At 37.3% G+C, this 22,398-nt stretch overlaps 1 protein-coding gene across 2 annotated transcripts in view; it reads left to right on the top strand.

Annotated features, from left to right (window-relative positions):
• The window catches only part of znf704 (zinc finger protein 704), a 54,523-nt gene extending 35,188 nt beyond the window's left edge, over positions 1-19,335 (top strand). The window contains exons 3-9 of one of the 2 annotated variants that reach the window (XM_077196283.1): positions 728-831; positions 4,613-4,854; positions 7,915-8,015; positions 15,913-16,171; positions 17,215-17,325; positions 17,955-18,052; positions 19,193-19,335. In XM_077196283.1, coding sequence (XP_077052398.1) covers positions 728-831; positions 4,613-4,854; positions 7,915-8,015; positions 15,913-16,171; positions 17,215-17,325; positions 17,955-18,052; positions 19,193-19,307 — 1,030 coding nt within the window. In that variant the 3' untranslated portion in view covers positions 19,308-19,335. The remainder of the gene's footprint in view (positions 1-727; positions 832-4,612; positions 4,855-7,914; positions 8,016-15,912; positions 16,172-17,214; positions 17,326-17,954; positions 18,053-19,192) is intronic. The other variant, XM_077196284.1, reaches the window with a different exon arrangement.
• Positions 19,336-22,398: the final 3,063 nt, after the last annotated feature.

The following is a 22,398-nucleotide window of genomic DNA, read 5'->3' on the forward strand; positions in this document are numbered from 1 at the left end:
TAGGGATCCGCTGATAGACGCCTGCTTTCAAATGCTCACGTGTGCACCTGTGTAAGTACTCTGTGAAGAGCGTCAAAGATGTCTATTTACAACATGTTTTGGAAGCGTTGATCATTGTAGCCAATCAGAGAAAATTTTAAAATACCCAAGTCGGTACCATTGACAACACTATTCCCAGGTTTATTTTAAGGAAGCTGCTAAACTGGTTACCAGGTTTAAATAAAAGAGGTTGGTAGATTTTAAAATGTATCCAGGTTTATAAAACTAGTCGATAAGGAGTTATATGTGTCAGTTTACACACAAAGAAAAGTTAAAGCTTTTAAAAAGTATAAGCATTAATTGTTTAATTTACTTAAAATGTTCAATTTAATTTACAGACTGAAAAAAAATTTGTGCTGTTATCTAAACAGTTTGGACTTGAATAAAGAGAGAAAACCTGCACTTAACCTTTTCACCGGCATTTTGTTTTCATAGTTAGATATCGTGATGTATCATTATAGGATTGTCTAGTAATATATCTATTGTCTAGTGATATTCCCATAAGAGATGTTGATGCGAGAGGGAGGGGAAGTTAATGTTTTTGAATAAAGATTGCGAGGGCACATTTAAGAAAATACAGATGTACACAGATAAATAATTTATTATGAACAATGCAATATTCCTTAAAAATAAAAATCGGCGTTTTTGATTTCATCGTGAGTTTAAGTAATTTTTCTTGTTCTTACAGGAAATCCGAGGAGGAGGTGGACATGGACAAAGTGACGGCTGCCATGGTGTTGACCAGCCTGTCCACTAGTCCTCTGGTGCGGAGCCCTCCTGTAAAAGTTAGCGGTAAGTAACATTAGATCACAACTACACAGTGATCTCAGTCCTCATGAAGTCATTTTCACACTGCCTGCTATGAGCTGGAGAAACGACTTGCTTTTCACTCAGCTATTTCCTGTTTTCACTGTCACATGCTCATGAAAAAGTGTCACATGAGATGGTATTGCATAAGTTCAGCCATCATGAGACTAGCTTTTGCTGTCTTAAAGCTGTCATCTACTAATCACATAAAGAGGCCATATTCTACACTTCTGTAGCATTCATTTTATTCCCTGAAGTCCTATTTAATGTTAGTAAAGGTTTCTTGCACCAAAACTATCATAAATTAGTTATAATTCTATAAATTCTGATCTTTCACCTTTGATACGGTACCTTGAAGTGCTCTACATTTATTAGTTTATTGCTTGAAAATGTTTTGTTCTTGCAATGCAATGCAATGCAAACAAACAAAAAAATTATATATATATATATATATATATATATATATACGTGTATATATATATATATATATATATATATATATATATATACTTAATATACGTCTACATATCACCTTTTGTGCTGACATGCCATAACAAATTATGACTTCTATATGTAAATGACCTGTTATGATTGGCTAACCTCTTTGCATATGATATGCTGGGGTGGGTACAAAAAACAATAACAATATTTTATTTTAAGTTATTTTACCTCTCAATACTGTATCAATATTTTCACAAAATGTTTGTTTATTTTTCACATAAATATTATTTGGGGGAAAAAGAGACTTGGAATAAGCTAACAATATATTTACACAAAGAATGAAAAAGTGCTAGAAAAACAAGTAAAATATCACAAAAAATATATGACAGATCACAGTTTCAAAAATATTATACAGTAAATATAGCAATTTCCTGCTGATTCCCATTCGGAAACAGTGTTATTTTCATTTCTTTTTCTTTTCTTTACTGTACTATTATAGTATTTTATTTTTCAGTTTTCATTTAAATTTTAAAGTTTGATTTAATTTTATTTTCATTTGTTTTAGTTCATGTCGATTTTTAGTAATTTTAATACGTCAAAATATTTTTTTTCTGTTAGTTGTCAAGGCAACATTTCTAATTTTAAAGTTTTTAGTCTATTATTTTTATTTTATTTAAGTTAACAAAAACTATTTTAGCAACACTGCTCACAATGATAAGTTAATAAATCATGTGTTAATATGTAAACATGGCTGGTCATTTGCTATAGTGCTCAGTTCTGGAAAACAATCATGTTTTCTTTGCTTTACCCAGGGCAGAAAGTCATATGTTGACAGTAGACTTAAATTATATGGATTTCTAGTGAAATAACTGTTCATTTAGTTCACCACTAACAATGCGCTATCACTTTAATTCTGCACGTGCAGCAGAGCAAAAATAGACTGTGTAGAAACGATTACTGCATCTGCACCGCTGCTGCTCCTGGAACACATTGCTGGACTCCATTCATGTGCAGTGTGAATGCTCTAACCTGTTAACATGAGCACTGAAACAAATATGTACCTCGTGCTCACAGCAAACGGATCATGTGGGAAATGGGCATTAAAGTGGCTGCATGATGTAAAACGACATCTTACCTCACATTTAGAAAAACAAGGCAACATATTGGATCGCACTCATCTCATCGTGGAGGTGGGAAAACAAAGTTCTGTATGACCCGCAAGATTTAAATGCAAAATAAAAGTGTCAACCCGTAAATAGTGAGTTTTATTCAAAGTGCTCCTATTCTGCTATTTTAACGGTTCCTAATTTTGTTTTGGGGGTTTGTTCGAAGATTCTTCCGTCTCTCTAAACCCCTACTTTCCGCGAGCCTACTCTGCTCTGATTGGTCAGACGACCCAGTCTTTTGTGATCGGTCTACTTCTTACAGGGCGTGTTGGAATCAAATTGACTATTACCATATCTGAAATTCAGCTCTGTAGGCTTCCTTAGCACTTGATACACAGTGAAACAAACGGTAACAAAGGCGTCAGCTTTACCTCTGTAAATCCTGTTTAATCATCCGGATGTCCTTCTGCTGTCGCCTACGCTGTGGTCTTCTTGTAGCTCTTCTCCCCTTCTTCACATTAGCCTTCATTAGTTTCACCTCCGCTTGTGGTTTTAACACCTTACCTTCATCTCAGTGTACCCTCTCGTTAACCTTTGTGGTTGGTTACAAACATTAAAGGTGCTCTAAGCGATTTTGGGTGACGTCACTTCTCGTTGACGTTCAAAGTATTGTCAAGCAAAACGGAGGCTAGCTAGACCCTGCCTCCTCCTCATCCGCGCACTAACCCCCCAAACCCCACCCCACAAATCCTTCTTGTCGGTTATGTGATGGTACAGTTTGTTATGTTTCGTGGTGGGGGTTAGCCTAGTTTGTTTTTGTTGCCGTTTGTGGAGCCTGGGGTGTCTGCAGAGACCAGACCGTGTTTATTTACAGTGTGTTCAGGGCACAGGCAGCTAGCGGATAGTTAGGAGATGTTTGCTGTATGTGACAAAAAACGTTTGGCCTAATAAATGTGTGACATCGCTTAGAACTCCTTTAAGTTCAAGGAACTTAATTTTCACACCTTTTGCTCTACATGATAAACAAAGGAAGCCAAATGTATCTGTTTACACCCTACATATCACTGTTTTAGGTACTCAATAGCATTCAAGCATTTTTATATATTTAAGCATATATGGCATTACCTTAAAAGCAAGCAAAATAATATTTCTTGGAAACGGGTAAATAGCAATGTCAATATCCAACAGGAAGCAAGATTGGAATTTCTGACTACTCGTTTCGGCAGTTCAGAATAGTTCTTTCTTTTAGGAGACAATAACTTTGTTTGTTTTGCACTTTGATCTTTAAATCTTTGCAGACATTGTACATTTGCCAACAGCTACATTACATTACTCACTGCATTAAAGGTAAATTTCGAAAAAGCACAATAGGGACACTTTATATTGTGGGACACAATATAGACACTTGATAATGATATTACCTTTTAACGTAAGAGAGGTACCATATGTTTATTGTATGTGTATGTGCCATTTTGCCATATGTAAATCTATATGGTAAATATATAGTACCGGTCAAAAGTTTGGACACATTACTATTTTGAATGTTTTTGGAAGAGGTCTCCTATGCTAAAAAATAATTGTTTTATCAGCAATTACTCCAGTCACATTATCTTTCAGAAATCATTCTAATATGCTGTTTTGTTACTCAGTTATTATCAATGTTGGAAACAGTTGTGCTGCTTAATATTTTTCTGGAAAATGTGATACTTTGTTCTGGATTCATTGATGAATAAAAAGTAAAACAGAATAGCATTTACTCAAATAGAAATATTTTCTAACAAAATAAATCTTTACTATAACTTTTAATCAATTTAACCCATCCTTGCTAATAAAAGTATTAATTTCTTTCAAAAAAGAAAGAAAGAAAATGGTGACCCCAAACTTTTAAACTTATATTGTATATTGTTACAAAAGATTTATATTTGAAAGCACAATGACCTCATAAATACTGCAAATGGAATGAAAATGGGCGCAAGAGCTTTATGAAGATGTGTTCTAACTTTTGAAGGCCTTTAATGGAGTACTATAATTGTGGCTTTAATGTAATATAAACTTACATAAACTAGCATGACATTAATGTCTTTACACTCCTCATTACACTTAATTGAAAGTTTAGTGTATTTTAAAGCAGTATATATGTAGGGATGATGGTTATTATTACTTTACACAGACTTAATGTGTCTTTATAGCCCTCACTGAGTTCCATTCTTTCCATACAGAGGGTCTAAATGGCTCCTGGAAGGATGGAGGTTTCACTCCATCAAGCTACAGCAGCAGTGGATACTGGAGCTGGAGCGCGCCCAGTGACCAGTCCAACCCATCCACGCCATCCCCGCCCCTGTCCGCTGACAGCTTCAAACCCTTTCGGATGCCCAGCCACAACGGCCCGACAGACGACAACATCGATGAGCATGACGGCAACAGCTTGCTGTTCGACGAACCCATCCCCCGCAAACGCAAGGTGAGCCACTGTCATCTCACCTTCACTTATGGAGATCTGATCAGACGTAACTTAGTTAAACGCTACTATAGGAAGAATGGATAAAGGAAGATAATAGATTTACAATGAGCGGCACAAAAATCCGCAGCCACCCTGCCGCCCGTGTCCCTGGCACGGTTTGTGATCCTTGAAGTGAAAGTCAAATGCAATTTAGAATGAGACAAAGACCCTTATGTGAGTGCTGAATACTTCATGTTTATGCTAGAGATCGATTTGCATATTCATCGGCACCAAAAAAAATAAGTGCCAGTATTATAGTTTTATTTTTAATTATGGCTGGTGTAAATGGCGTTAAAATAAGGATAAAGAAAGTTAGCGGTGGTTACAGTGTATTCATTTAAACTGCTTTATTTATTTTTTTATGATTAACGCGAATAGGCAATTTTGGAGACTGGAAATTTTTTGACATGCAGCATATTGATTTTTTAAAAGTTATGGGTGTCTACAAAATCTAGCATCAGTCAACCACTAGTTAATGCCATTATGCCTTGTTTTTTTTAGGGATGTTAGTTAATGTATGTGATTCAAGTGGAATATAAATGGTTAGGGGAACATTCCAACATGGTAAATTACAAAAATATTAATAAAAAAAAAACTATCTGCCCAAAACATATTTCAAGACAATGATGAATGGAAAAAGCCCTGATCAAAGAACTAACGCAAAAAAACATGATTTCTACATTGTGTTCAGTGCATTTCCCTATGTATTTCAATGCAGATTCAGAAATATGCAATTTGACATGAATAAATAATGATTATATTATTTTATATGATTAACAGACCTTGTACTTTGTATTTTACTCCTGCATGTGACATGACTCCTGAATTTAGAGGAAGGCGTGTAAAAGGGATTTATATCTGGACTCAAACTAGCATTGCAGACAGATTATTTGAGAAGTCGTGGGTACATATTTATTTACTTTTAATAACACACTGTCCTCTCTGGGATGTGGCTCATTTGGAGGGGCCATTACTAGACATGATGATGCTGTGTAGAGAAGCAATTTACTTGTCTTTACGAAGATAAGTTACCAATGCACACAGGCACCAATATACTTTATCTTCCAGTTAAGCAGACTCATGTCAGGTGCATCACAGATCCTGTCAGTCTTCCCTCATTTGTGGGAATGAATGGACCTCCTTTATCTGAGTTATTGTCTCTCTAGCTCGGGATTCCAGGACAACAGCAATGCCAGTGTTTGTCAGTGCCTTGTTTTCATTATCACTACTATTATCTTTGCATTTCATGCCATGGACATAAATATATAACATTTTTGTTACATTTTGTATTATAAGAACTTTTATTTATTCATTTTATTTCAGCTACTTGCCAAAGAAACATTTGTCATTTTCATTAAGTTTAACTTTAGGTACTAAAATAACTCAAATTAAAACTAAAATAAAAATGAATTTAACTAAATCGACATATTACAAAAAAAAACTCAGAAATCTAATATTATATAAAATAAAATAAATTCTTAAACATATATACATGCATGTGTGTATTTATAAATGCAATATAATTCTCATATATTATGTAAACACAAACTTTTATTTTGGATGTGATTAATCGTTTCACAGCCCTACGAGAGAGGAGCTGTAATAATGTAAAATATGTACAAAATTAATTGTGCGTTTTTTGAACAATCAAGCTTGAAAACATATTCTAGTACAACCCAAAAAACAAAATCAAGACTTCGTAAAAGGCCATAGTAGGACCCCTTTAAAAAAACTGTGGTAGTACTATTATACAGAGTATACTAATATTTATCATATTCATGTACAGTGGTACTTACAACCTTTACAAAAATTACTTTGATCGTACTATGGTACATTAATGGTATCATGCGATAATATTATGGTACTCTTCATGATGTTTAGATACTTAAAAAAAAAAAGGAATACATTTTCAAAAAGTGCCATGGTACTGTTTGGCACTTTTTGTGTGCTGATATAGGTGGTGATTCTCCAAAGTATTTTAGTGAATATTATGTGCATAAAACATGGTAATACCGTAGAACTTTCATAAATACTGTGTTGCTGAGTGATTACCATATTTATGGCATTTTCACACTCAATGCTACCTAAAATAATACCCTGGAACTACCATGGTACATTACCTTGGTCCATGACCTATAAACCTTGGTAGTACCACCATGGTACATTTAAAGTAATGATTTCACACCAATTCCTAGGAATATATCTCATTAATAATGCTGTTGATGAAGAAGTTAAATTCCTTTTGGATTATTTTCTAGGAATTGCTGTTCTAGGAATCACGAGCTGCCTCCAAACACATCAATCAGTCATTTCTCAGTGTCCTTCCTGGCAGCAGCTTCTAAAGAGTCTTTCCTAAAAGAAGAAAAATGGCCAAGCTTTCTTCTTTGACCTTCAGCTGCCTTCTATAGAGTTGACTTCGACACGAGGACACCAGCCGGTTTCAACTGTTGTTAATTAGTGGCTGGTTTATAGCACTGGGAATTGCGGCGCTGTTGTCATCTAGGGACATGGTGAACCGATTATGTGGGAATGAGCTGCTTTGTTTGCCAGACCAACACAATGGCCATCTAGAGAAAATTAAATTAGCGTCATGACAATGGTAAACAAACTACCGCACGCCACCCGACGTAAAAGCATATGTCGAGAGATCGAAGTATTAAGACTTTCATTTTCACTTACGCTCACTTTTGCTTTCAACTCGGTTGCAGTTTTGACACAGGAGCCGCAGCTCTCAAATGACAATTGTGTAATTAGTGCAGACACATTGTGTGAAAAATGACATGAGCTTAGAAAGACTGCGCTATAATGTCACTCTCAATGCCGACCAATTACCAGCCTCGGAATAGAGCAAGCGAGACATCTAAGGTGGGCGTCCTGCTGAGGCTCTGGGTTCTGCTCTCACCCCTTGAATCCCCCCCCCCCCCCTGTGTCATTCTTTTGTGAGCATCTGAATGCTGGGTACAAGAGGTCTGTCAATTGATGTTGATTAGTGTACTCACTGTGCACCTGTGTCCTTGACAGAACTCCATGAAGGTGATGTTCAAGTGTCTGTGGAAGAACTGCGGAAAGGTCTTGAGCACAGCCGCCGGGATCCAGAGGCACATTCGAACAGTCCACCTAGGGTAAGCCACCTGTGGTATCACAAATTGTGTCGTATTCAATAACCACCCACAATACATTTTAAACAGGTGATAAATGTGCTGAAATAGCACTGCGTCATATTTAAATTAAGTCATTGTCATTTTTCTTCTGCGCAAACACGCCTCATTTTATGTCAGTTAGGCTTGTTATAGATTGTGCCTTTAACGGTAATACAAATTGTTAATGGGAGGTGTGTTTGGTACATTACCATTCTAAAGTTTGGGGTCAGTGAGATTTTTAATGTTAAGTTTTGATCAAAAGTGACAGTTGAAGACATTTACAATAATTTCAAATAATTTTTTCAAATAAGTGCTATTCGTCAAAGAATCCTGAACATATTTTTAAGTTTCCACAAAAATATGAATCAGCACAAGTGTTTTGAACATTGATAATATGAAATGTTTCTTGAACACCAAATCAGCATATTAGAATGATTTCTGAAGGATCATGTGCCTGAAGACTGGAGTAATGGCTGCTGAAAATTCATCTTTGCCATTACAGGAAGAAATTACATTTGAAAATATATTAAACTAGAAAACTTATTTTCAGTTGTAATAATATTTTACAATATTACGGTTTTTAATGTATTTTTAATCGAATATATGCAATCATCATTGAGCATAAGAGACTCTTTTTTTTTTTTTTTAAGTCTGAAATTTTCATTTGCGTTTTCTCGTGTTAGACATACTAAAAATTCGTCATGTACAGAAAACTTGCACACTGAGTCTGATGCGTATTAATTAATCCCTTGCGGAAAAAATGTGAAAAACAATACAAAATGGAGTCTTCAAGTTTTATTCTTTTTTGCACCCGTAGCAAGCATTTTGTGAGGTGTTTTGACAGTTGAGAGCCTCTGAATGACAAATACGTAAAAACATACGAGAATTTCGGACTCAAGGTTACTTAGATTTTCTGTGTTTTTCGCTGTTGCAAGCATTCAAGGATGATTTTTTTTGTCCTCTCTTTTCTTAAAAAGAGAAAAATAAAGAGGAAATATTGGGTCCATCCAATCCTGAGATTGCGTATGAAAGGAAGGAGAGTTCTAGGGCTGGTCCGAATACCATTTTTTGAGCTTCGAAGCTTCGGTAGTAATGAACATCGAATATTCGAAGCTTCGGCGAGAGGGGGCTGAACATATTCTTTTCACTAATAAAGGCAGGAATCTCTGTGTTGGTCTGTCTTTTTGCATTTTGATTATTTCGAGAACCGTTCATCCAACCGACTTCACAAGGGAGTGCAGTGTTGCATTTGGTGCAATATAGATGGACACGCGAGACGCGACACATTCAGAATTAATAAACTTTTAGTCAGCTACAGAACAGCGCGAGCGGGAAGCAGCGCACCTCACGCGGGCAGGGTTTATATGCTCCGAGAACGGACACTCCACTATGATATAAAACGCACACACACAGGTCTGTTAAATTAAGCAATACTTTTAAGGTAGTCTAATATTTTTCTGACTAACAAATTACTGACACAGTAAAGGGTAGATTTAAATAAAGAAAAACGAAATTTAAATAAAGAAAAAAATTAATTTAAATAAGGAAAAACGAAATTTAAATAAAGAAAAAAATAAATTTAAATAAAGAAAAACGAAACTTAAATAAAGAAAAACGAAACTTAAATAAAGAAAAACGAAATTTAAATAAAGAAAAATGAAACTTAAATAAAGAAAAAACGAAATTTAAATAAAGAAAAATGAAACTTAAATAAAGAAAAAACAAAATTTAAATAAAGAAAAAACGAAATTTAAATAAAGAAAAATGAAACTTAAATAAAGAAAAAACTAAATTTAAATAAAGAAAAACGAAATTAAGTTAAATTAAAAACGAGATTAATTTAGATTGATAATAACGGGTTAAAGGCTAATACATTTTGTTTCTATTATTCTATTTTCCACAATGTCAAAGCAACGCAGCTTAACCCACAACACAAGCTCAGGCATGCACTTCGGTCCATACAAACTCCGCTGTTCTGCGCTCTAGCCAGAGAATACTCCCGTTGCAGTTAGGCGTCGGTTCTATTTCTAGCATGCACGCATTTTCCGCGTGGCTCGAGCCGCGCCTGAGACGCGTGTTTCACACAGGCAGTGTGCAAACTCCAACCTGTTAACATGGGAGCTGAAATAAAAACGTACATGCCACACAGCTGAGACGCTCACGCCATGCAGCCAGTGTGTCGCCGGCCTTATTCAAGCGCGAGTGAGAACCGTTTCGCGGGGGATCCCAGGTGTGCAAAAAAAAATTTGATATTTTCGAAAAAATATTCGAATGTCAAATTTTCAAATCGAATACCAACCCACCGAACGAATATTCGAATATTCTGGTCCAGCCCTAGAGTGTTCCACCTCCTTAACAAGGAGCTGCGGAATTATCCCAAGCTATTCATAATTTACTTCAGGATGTCAGTGGCCCAGTTTGATGCATTGTTAGCGATACTGGAGCCACATACTAAAAACAAGACCACCAATTTATTTGAACCAATTGATCCTGAACAGTTCTAGATTTTGGCGTTCACATTTACGGTGGCTTTGAATTGTCAAAACACTTCTCAAAATGCTTGCTACAGATGCGTAAAACACAGAAAATCTAAATAACCTTGAGTCTGAAATTCTCGCATGTGTTTTTTCATATTCGTCATTCAGTGGCTCTCAATTGTCAAACTCAAAATGCTTTTTTAATGATTTATTTATGTCATATTTATTTTTTAACGTGCTAAATTTTCGGACGAGAATTTTGGTCTCAGTGTGCAAAGACCTTCACTGACCCCAGTCATTATAATGGTAGTGTACATGTGTAAAATAAGTCCAGCGCATTCCGTGCATTTCCCTGTGTATCCACCCTGATCATTTTATAATTAAGGAAAGAAACAAACCCAGTATATCATCAAAGCATACAAAAAAAATCTTTGAATGTCTAAGTTTTAACATTTTTTACTAAAAAACTTTTCATGTCATTTTTAAAATGTTTCATGTCGATTTAGGCAGAAACCCATTCACATTTTTATGCTGTTACACTTTCTCTTGGCTGATATTCATCACAGTGATCCCTGGATAGCATATAGTGAGAGATGAGAGACAACAGGCTGCTCCTGGTTCAATGTCAAAACACGAGACTAATTCCAGCAGGATTATCACCCACGCTTACACTATTACTGCGGGGCACAAAGTAATGACGGCAAGGGCCAGATGATTGTGAAGGAAGGTTTATGTTTCTCTCTGGTGAAGTCTGATTAAACCACACAAGCGTCAGTACTTCTGGGAGATAGCGTCAGTACTGCTGGGAGATATCGGGAGGATTTCTGAGAAAATCTCATTTTCAGAAGTATGGTTCAATGGAAGGACATGAGAAACGGACAGTCTTATGCATCAAGTAACTGTTGAAACGGTTGAAAGTATTGTACGATATACCATAGCATACTATACTATACTACATCATACCATACTGTAGAACACTACACTATAATATACTATATCATGCTGTAACACAGAAGGCTACACTATACCTTTACTATACTATCCTTTTTAAATAAATACTTTTAAAGATGTATTAATTAGAATTTTATTGTAACTGTATTGTCCTAGTATTGTAATTGCATTGTAACAAAATGTCTTTACTCTCACTTTAGATCAGTTTCAAATAAATGCTGTATTTTAACTTTCATCAAAAAATCTTGAAAAAAATGAAGTATCACAAGTTTCCACAACATTAATCACCACAACAGTTTTCAACGTTGATGATACTAAGGAATGTTTTTTAGGCACCAAATCAGCATATTAGAATTATTTCTGAAGGACCATGAGGCATTTTACTATTGATTTCATATTACAGATTGCATTACATTGTAATGTACAACACTACACAAAAAAATACCATACCATATAATACAATGTAATTGATCATAGTTTGTCTGTATGGACGGTTCGGCACGCATGGAATTCGTGGATTTAGTTGTGCAGTTTATCCATCTTAGAGTGAAGGTTTATAATTGACTTGTGTAAGTCTTGCCAATTTAAACATTTAATCGATTTTACCATTTAAGTACAAGAAGAGGTGAAAGAGAACTTAATTCGGTACTTGCGCACTGTTTTCTGTGCACACTCACTCTCAAAGCGCGCACAGAGAGCCACATTTCAGACAGCGTGCAAACACAGAATTTAGTCCTCTTTCGTGTCTCCTTGTGCTTGAACGGACAAATACACAGACGTAATGATCTCAAAATACCCGTCTCGGCATGTATACTTGTAAACACAGTCAGTTATTTCTTAAGTGAACATAAACAGTTGAGAAAGAAATCAGATGTAAATCATTATATTGGATTTGTGCATTAGGTCTTAAAGTGACCGCTGCCTATAAATACCCTCAGATGTCTGTCATTAATGTTAATCAAACAACAAAACGCAACTTTAAATATTATAATCTAAATTTAATTTGTACAGTGAACACTATGGAGTTACTTTACACTTAATTATTAAATTTCTGTACTGTTAGACCTTACTTTGGTAACATTTTATTTTAAGGTGACGTAGTTACACGTAACTACATGTACTTACTATAGTAATAACAGTAAATTATGCATAAAGTAACTAACCCTAAAGCAAACCATAACCCTGTCTCAGTTAAACTTAAAATAGGGGGACCTAGGAATGTTATACAGCCCCTTTCAAACATTTTAAATCTTTCACTTACCTTCTCCCTTTCTGAGGTTGAGGAAGGGTTACTAGAGAGGGGACTTTTTTATATCCCTACACCGTCTGGGGTGGACGGGAGGGAACTTCGCAGGGATCTCCACTTATACCATAGGAAGCTGAAACTCTTGGACCATTTTGCTTATGTCATGGACTTCTCTCATGAGCCGTTTGTCAATCCTTCTTCTTGGGAGCCTGAATGGGATTCGGTATCAGAACCCATTAAACAGCTAATCAGGCAAGATAGACGTGCTCTCGAGAGAATTTGTTTCCATGGGGAGAGGAGTAGTAATCTGTCAGTGGAGGAAAGAAAGGCCCTTAATCGTTTAAGATCCAACTATGATATCATAATAAAACCTGCGGATAAGGGTTCGAAAATTGTGATAATGGATAAAAGTCTATATATGATCGAAGCTCACAGACAATTAAGCAATACCACACATTACTTACTTTTGACTGGTTCTCTCCAGTTGGAGACCCAGAAGATGATTCGGGAAATTGTCAGCGATCTGTATGAAAAGAAGAGAATACAGCTAAACAGAAATATTATCTCTTCGGGGAAGATCCTCCACAGCCCAGGAAATTTTATCTTTTACCTAAGATCCATAAGTCTCCGGAAACTTGGACGATTCCGAACCAGGTCCCTCCGGGACGACCGATTGTATCAGACTGTGGTAGTGAATCATACAGAATTGCGGCTTTTATCGATTCTTTTCTGAACCCTTTATCGCAAAAACATGACAGTTATGTCAAGGACACCTTTGACTTTGTAGCTAAGATTAAACGGGTAATAGTGCCACCTGGCGGGATGCTTTTCACCATTGACATTGATTCGCTCTATACCAATATAGATACCTGTTTGGGCTTAGAGGCAGTCCGGGAGATCCTTGCGAAGTATCCCGACCCTTCCAGACCGGATGAGGCTCTCCTCACCTTATTGGAACTGGGTCTTACTAGAAATGACTTCCAATTCGATTCCAAACAGTATCTCCAAGTTTCTGGTACAGCAATGGGGAAGAAATTCGCCCCTGCGTATGCTAATATATATATGGCAAATTGGGAGACAACGGTCTTCTCTAAATGCCATAGATTATCCAGTGTGTATATACGATATTTGGACGATATTTTTGGTGTTTGGAACCATTCGGAGAGGGAATTTTTGGATTTTATCACGATTCTGAACCAACATCATGCCTCGATCTCAGTCAAATGTAATTTACAACGGGAGAAGATCGAGTTTCTGGATACCGAAGTGTATATGATTAGGGGAGACAGTGGGGAGGGCACTCTGGGAACGAGGGTCCATTTTAAACCTACCGACACCCACACACTGTTGCATAAGACCAGTTATCACCCCAAACACACCTACAAGGGAATTGTGAAATCACGATTAATGAGATACAATAGAATTTGCACAGTAGCGGAGGATGTTAGGTTAGCAACTCAGACCCTCTTCCAAGCCCTTAGACATCGGGGCTACAGTAGAACCTTCCTCAGAGCCATAAAGGTGGAAGTACAACAACTGTGCCAACAAGGTTTGAAATTTGGAGGAGAAAACCGTGAGGACCATCTGGTCCCCTTCATCTCGACCTTTTCCTCTGCCTCCCTAGCATTAAATGCTAAGTTAAAAACTAATTTCCAGAAAATACAGGATCGTTGGGAACCACTTACCTCTTTTAAAAGTATAGCAGCTTTCAGACGAAACAAAAATTTGAAAGATTTACTGGTACATTCCTCCTTGGGTGGTAGACCTATGAAAGACAAATACAGTGGGTTTTTTAAACGCACCAATTTTATTGAAAATAAATTTACTCACCTGAGTGCACCGCTCTTGCAGACTCTGGGGTTACAGTCATCCAACCTGGTCTACTGCATCGAGTGTAAAGCCTGTAACAGATTATATGTTGGTCAAACCAAAAATACTCTGTTGGAAAGACTAAAACAACATCTGCGCTCGATCAATGGGACCGGGAGGGGGACTCACCTGTATGAGCATTTTAGAACGCACGGGAGCACTAACTTGTCCATCATGGGGATGGAAGCGGGATCCTGGTGGTCTGATAAACAGAGATGGATGAGGGAGAGACAGTGGATCAAAAAACTCAATACGGTGTATCCCCACGGTCTCAATCAAGTATAGTAGGTTTGAACCTTAAGTGGGGCTAGTTATTCATTTATTGATTTTCCGGGTAGAGGGAGATACACCATCTTTGATTTAGTTGATGAGTGATAGAAACTTATATATATATATATTATATTTAGATTCGAAATGTTGATGGTGTATTCCCGCATGAATTAACCCAGGAATCAACTTCCCCATACTGGATATATACATTTGTGTATATATATATATATATTTTTTTTTTTTGTGTGCTATACTTGCCTTCTCCAACCTGGATCAGATAGGTTCTATCGTGAATCGCCAGATTCTGCGGTGACCATGAGAAACCTTTTTCCTTTTTTTTTTAAAAAAAACGAAAGATAGTGTTAAAATTAATACACATATAAAGGTGAAATGACATACAATTCTTACCCAAGATGAAAACCTGAAAGAAGGGAAAAAGGAAAAAGGGAAAATGAGCATTGAAGAGGGGACCGATAAAACCGTTCCATCGGTTTAACGGACAATTAGCGGTTAACTATCAAGGACAATGTGCGAGCCCGTGCTTTTCGGCTCTCTTAAGGGAGCTGGAGTTTCTTCTTTCCCCTAATCTATAGTAACATGTAGTTAATTAATATGACTCTGTACAATGAAGTGTAACCCTTACTTTTATTTGTAACTTTGATCTATTGTATTTGTGTATTTGTTCTTATTTTATTGGTATCAAAAAAGTACTTAAGTTACGTAAAGTATATAGTACAAATGTTTACTACTATAGTTTCAAAATGACAGGTTTTGCTTAACTACTATATGCTCAGATTCAGAGTAAAAATGTTTATATCAAATGTAAAAATGAATTGATATTAAATCAGGCAATTAAAAAACCTTAAAGCCATTTTTACAGCTTCAGTGTGGAAGTACTGTGATTTGCCTTTATAGGGCTTTACAGTATGACAATAAATTATAGTGCTGTATAGTATAGTATAGTACCTTTAAAGCAGTTATATTAGTGGTGCGCATTAGAAATGTTACATGAAAGCAAGTCATAGTGTTGATATAACTTTTAAATGATCTCAATGTCTCTCTTCAGGAGGAATTGTGACTCAGAGTGTAGTGACGGTGAGGAGGATTTCTACTACACTGAGATTAAGCTGAACACAGACTCTGTGGCGGACGGTTTGAGCAGTCTGTCTCCTGTGTCCCCGTCTGTTCTGTCTACCCCGCCGGGTTTGGACCAGAGACAGCCGGATGGCACTAACGGGGCGAAGAATGAGAACAGCACCACCACCCCTCTCAGTCGATCCGCTCCAAGCGCACTCTACCTAGTGCACACAGACCACGCCTACCAGGTACAGCCCATCCAATCACAAGCGGTTTACGCACATTTACATAACATTACATCACTTGAGAGATCCACTCTGATGCTCTCAGTACACAACCTCTAGACAGAAGTAATATGAATATGACCTTGTAGTTCTATGCAATTACAGAAAGAAAGAAAAACATTTATTTTCAGATGACAGCCTCGATATGATTGAAGTATTAACAGGCCAAGCTGTGCATAAAGACACCACTCAATTTAAATATGGAGGATGATAAGGTCACAACACATGAGGAGAATTATCATGAAGACACGTTTCTCTTGATCACATACACGGCTGTTCAAAAGTTTAGGGTCGGTAGCATTTTTTTATGTTTTTGAAAGAAGTCTCTTATGCTCACCAAGGCTTCATTTATTGGATAAAAAAATACAGTTTTGTTGTGAAATATATAGTGACATTGTTCTATTTTAATATATTCTATTATATAATTTATTCCTGTTATGGTGAAGCTGAAATTTCAGAAGCCATTACTCCAGTCTTCAGTGTCACATGATCCTTCATAATACGTGTCGACGTAATCGATTGCGCTCTGTTTATGTTCATACCTAATTCCTTGTCATGTTTCACACAAAACAAACTCTTGAGCAGATGTTAAGCGCTAATATGGCAGTGCCACTTAATACGGTAGATTTCATACAGCGTTTTGTTTTTTTAGGAGCTTGACAACCCCATCCTAGAACCTAACTGACACCAGCACATTTTCAGGACTCACAACTGCACTTTTGACAATCCAGGATGGGATTTGAGAAAAACTATACTAAACACTGAAACTGAAAACCAAAGCACAAAACAAAATAATAAAAAACGTTGTATAATGATAACATTGTTAAACAATGAATGTAATCATACATCTGCTGAACTTTTACATAGCTTAAATGACCAATAATAGGGTGACCAATAAAGGAAAGCCCACTGCTTGAATGCTAGATGTTATCACATTATATACATGCAGCCGAGTCATAATCCCGGGCCCGTAGAGACTCTATATCAGTGTGACTGTCACCCCACAGGCCACAGCCCCTGTTACCATCCCCTCCACCAGCTCCACTGGCTTCACCCCCTCCAGCAGCAGTTTCAGTATCTCCTGGCAGTCCCCACCTGTCACTTTCACTGGCACCTCTGTGAGTAAACACACACTCGCACACACACACACTCCTGTGCCCATCACACACATGCACACACTGAACTCCAGTGTGCCTTGCGTTAGACTGTCCCCTTATACACATCGATTGTCTCTCATAACCACCCACTGATCTACCACAGTTTGGCCCTTCATTTGATTGCACATTTGAATTACCTGACATCACTGTCAGACACATCTATGAGATGTGAGTCAGTCTGACAAAAATCTCATCACTGATAGATAACCAAATACCAAAACTCTCACTAAACAAGCTAAACAGACACCATTTTATGCTGAGTGTTTCTGTAATTACACTGAGGTTTTTATGACAGGAAATCGATGAATGATGCGTTTGGCCGTGTGAATGATTTGATCTCTCTCTCTCTCTCTATCTCTCTCTAACTCTCTCTCTCTCTCTCTCTCTCTCTCTCTCTCTCTCTCTCTCTCTCTCTCTCTCTCTCTCTCTCTCTCTCTCTAACTCTCTCTCTCTCTAACTCTCTCTCTCTCTCTCTCTCTCTCTCTCTAACTCTCTCTCTCTCTCTCTCTCTCTCTCTCTCTCTCTCTCTCTCTCTCTCTCTCCTCCCTCTCTCTCTCTCTCTCTCTCTCTCTCTCTCTCACTGCATGCAGGCCTCTCCCACTCACAGCCGGACGCAGGGCTTCGGGGAGCAGCGCTCTCAGACCATCGCAGTGCTCTCGTCTCCCCCGAGAGCTGCAGGCTCACTCAGGTACAGTCTTAAATAACCTTCTGTTCATTAAGAGCCTTACACCTGAAGATTTCATACAGCGTTTTGTTTTGACATTGAAAATCTGATTTATTCTGTATTATATATAATATAATATTATATTATTATATATACTATTTGACAGTTACTCAGGGTTTGAAAATTTAGGAGCACATTATAAAAACTTTAGGTAAGATATTCAAGGAGACATTCTCAAACAAGATTATATACAGTATATTAGACATGCCACAATCATTGCTGATTTAAAAAATGATTGAAAAACTTGTTGTCCCCCTAACAGGTTTAATAACTTTTCCTTAAAACAACAAAAAACTGAACATCTAAATACAATAAAACAATACACAAAAAATGTATAAGGTAAACAAATGTTTGAAACAGATTAAAGTGCAAAAGAATTATAAAGAACATAGGTTTGTAAATTGTTTTTAAAGTCCCCCTGTAGTCAATAACTTTATCCTTTAAAACGCATCTTTGATCACCAAAATGACATTTAAAAGTTTTTTCCTTGAAAATTTCCGATTCATGACTTAAGATGGCTTGAATGTAACTCTACCCCGTTGCCTCATTTAGCACACGCGGTTCTATGAATATGCAAATTAGCCCCGTCTCCACTCCCTCGCACCAGCTCAGAGATCCACTCGTTGATGATCACGCGTTGACATGTGTCACACCAGTAATTTTAAACCGCGCTTTTGAGACCGTCTTTGGTTCTCTGCAGTTTTAAGGAGAAAAAACTGTGCTTTGTTGTTTTTAAAGCATATTAAAACACCACATATAAACAACATTCAAATCTTGATTTTCACCAGAGGGGGACTTTAAAGTTGAAGTTTATATTGGAAGTTTAATAATCGCATTAGGATGTATCACTGTTTTCCATGCACAAATTGACCTCTTAAAATGATAATGAAGACGTTTGTTATACCATTTAAGACATTTTATTTGCACTCATGCTCCTAAATACGTTTTGCAGTTCACATGCATCTAATTTTAGTTAATAATCATAAGCTTAAGATGAACTTGCATGATTAAAATTTGGAGCTCAAGGCAGGGACACAATTTTTTTAAAAATTTGTTGACCAATTTTTGTGAAACTGTTTTTGTGTTTTGTTATGTGCTGTGCAGTAGGAAGTCACGAAGTGAGGGGAAGAAGTGTCGTAAGGTGTACGGCATGGAAAACAGAGACATGTGGTGCACAGCCTGCCGCTGGAAGAAAGCCTGCCAGAGATTTGTGGACTGAAACAGCTGATGGCTGAGACGGGAAAACAGGGTGGGCTTCCTTTTGCATGCATAGCATAATGAAAAACGTCCCTTCTCTTTGTTACTGACCACAGACCCACCCTGCCTCACCTTAAACCCATGTGGACTTCAGAGGTCAAACCCTTATGCATTTCCTCCAAAACCAACGGACGCACTCTCAATCGTGAAGATTCACTACTCTCCCTCAAGGCGAGCTGCTTTATACCGCAAAAAAAGAGAAAGAAAAAAAAAGACTTGTGATCCATCTCTTTTTGTTTGTGTTTGATAGACTCCTTAAAAACATTCTTGTCAGTTCTCAAAGGACCAGTTAAGGCAAGACCAGCCTCTGTCCAAGCTCTTTTTAAAAGAGAAGAAAGCTCTCTTTCAGAATGTGTGAGAGTGCTATAAAACAGAACCGGAGAAACTGTTTCTTTTTCCACAGATACTTTTTCGCATTTCTGCTGCCTGTTTTACTAAAGGTTGAGGGTTGGACAGCCAGAAAACCCTGTCTTCTTAAGAATGTACCACCACTGGGGTTAGTTTTGGGATGTTGACTGAACAACTATCTTGAATTCAATGCAAAACAAAGAAAAATAAAAAAGCGAGGACTTTCAGCTCCCCCTTTCAGCCGTGCTGTCACAAGCAATTGCACCTACAAAGGACGGATTTTATATCTCTGGTTTTATATTTGCGTTTACCAATAGGACATTTCTTTCAGGGATGCGATCAGTAAAAGCAAAACCAGCACTTAGATTTAACAGCAGAGAACTCAGTGCTTTTTCTCACAGGAATATCTTCTTGCTACCAAAAAGGGTTTTACGTGCCATTTTCTTTCTTTCTTTTTCCCTCTTGTGTAACTTCAACTGAATGAAGTACAAAGACTGCAATCATGAAAATCCGACAGCACAGACTTGCATCAAAGTTAGCAGTGGCAAGAACCAGCCATTCAGGCAACCTCTCCTTCCGACTCCAGACTCCATCAGCAGGAATGAACTGCATTCATATTAGAGCCATAAATGAGCTCGCGGTGGTTTTACACCACTGTCTTTTGCCTACATGACTGAGTAAAGAGGATGAAAACTCTGCAAAGTGGTTAATTTTACCTCTGAAAGGTGTAGAGCACTTTTCCTCTCACCTTTTTCCTGATCTCACAGGTTCAAGTAGGAAGTAATAAAAATTACAAATGCCACATCTACTCCAGCACAGGAGCTCATGCTGGAAGCACTCCGATGTGATGGTGTTATTCCTCTGTAATTGGTACAGTATCGTGTAACACGGCAGAATGCTGGTTGCAGGAGGACGGACGTCTTTTCACGATGGGCTTCTTTGCAAAAGATGACCAGGATAGAATGAAAGTTGTTTGTTGAGTTCCACATAATGTCGACACTTAGTTTGGCTTTCAAGGAATACGGTAATCTTAATCTGGCACTGTTTTGGGGGCTCTGATACAGTCTAACATGATATAATCTACATAACATCAACACAAGCTAGTTAACTCATCATATGCATGCAAACAGTATTTATTGTGTTCAGCACAATTGTCTGTTTATGTTTTGTTCATCACATGGTTACCCTCTTACTTACTGTCGATATGTGTGTAAAGATAAGGTATACAGTATTCAATTCTCCGAAACGAAATGTTTTACGCACAGAGTAATAGTTGGTTTTATTGGTACAACATGGAGTAAGGCTTTGTTCACACTGCACATAAATCCAATTTGGTTTCAAATCCAATTTCAAGTTGGCCCGATTTGTTAATTGGTTAATTTAGGAATGATCAGGAGGACGACAAGAGACTCACAAACATCTTAAAGTATGGTAGACTACTTGGAAAAGCTACTTGAAATCTGATTTGTTTGTTGAGATGCATTCAATCTGATTTCACACCTTTAGTTTCTACAAAACTAAAAATATTCAATGGATTTTTGCTGCTTATCTGAATAAAGCCATAGACTAGGCTAATAAAATAACATTTTGAATGTGAATCTATAATTAAAAACAATATGCATTTAAATATTTAAATGGCATCTCCAAAACAAAAACACTTTAAAACGGCCATTGGTTTAATGGGCTTTGAGTCTTGTTTATAGAGTTCATGTTTATCAAACAAGATATACGGTCTCTGATCTATAATTTTCCTATTTTTCCCCACGTTCCGTTGACACGATTCAACAGATCTTACATGAAAACGGTCTCAAGGTTCTTGCGTCTTTTTCCGTATGACTGGAGGCAACCTGTTTGTGAATCCACACACCAGCACCCAAAGGCTCTAGCACTTCAATTCGACTCCAATACCCATCAAAACACTTTGTGATCTTATGCCAGTGATGAAGACGAGTTTTAATAATTAATAGCTGCATATTTTGGCCCCTCGGCTGGTGTGAGGAACATCTCAAAAGGCTTCTGCTTGTCCCTCCATTCCCTTCCTGGTGCTATAATAGACCAAAGGGTCTGCGAGATCACATGGGTGTTTTACGTTAGAGGGCAAGTTGATTTCAACTGTTTACACTCATTATAAACTTGGGGAAACTCTTTTCATCACGTTTCCTACAAATGAGATTGAAGTCATTTTTAAGAGTAGGTTTTGGTAATATATTTCAAAATGCTCTTGCCTCGGATAAGCTGTTGTGTGAAGTTATTGTAGGTAACATCACGGTGCGTTTGATTTCTAATGATGTTTCACACACCTGTCACCATGGTGCTTCGGCTACGTTTTTGTTAGCTAGCAACGGCGCATTACTCGTGTTCAGCATGGGTGCTAGTTTTCTTCTGCATTGGCCTTTGTTTTGTTGTACAGCATGAAATTTAACAAAAAAAACGGTGCATATCAAGCTGTAACGAGTAGGTGGTGTTTTCACTATTTTCTTTCTGTTTTACGGCCAACTTTGTTCACAAGTTAAACAGTATATAATGTACCTACATTAATGCATATATAAGCTACCTGGTAAACAGTATTTAGGACACTGCTCATGAATACCTACTTGGGTCCATGTCTAATAGTAATGCAGTACCAAGCTTTTATTGTTCAGATCCAGCGGGACACCGAGGTGTTCGCTGTCTTTAACCTATAAGTAGTCTTTTCTGGTTCTGTG

The sequence above is a fragment of the Siphateles boraxobius genome, unplaced genomic scaffold, assembly GCF_051911475.1.
Source record: "Siphateles boraxobius isolate OS27281-9 unplaced genomic scaffold, OSU_SipBor_1 35, whole genome shotgun sequence".
NCBI classification, from domain to species: Eukaryota; Metazoa; Chordata; class Actinopteri; order Cypriniformes; family Leuciscidae; genus Siphateles; species Siphateles boraxobius.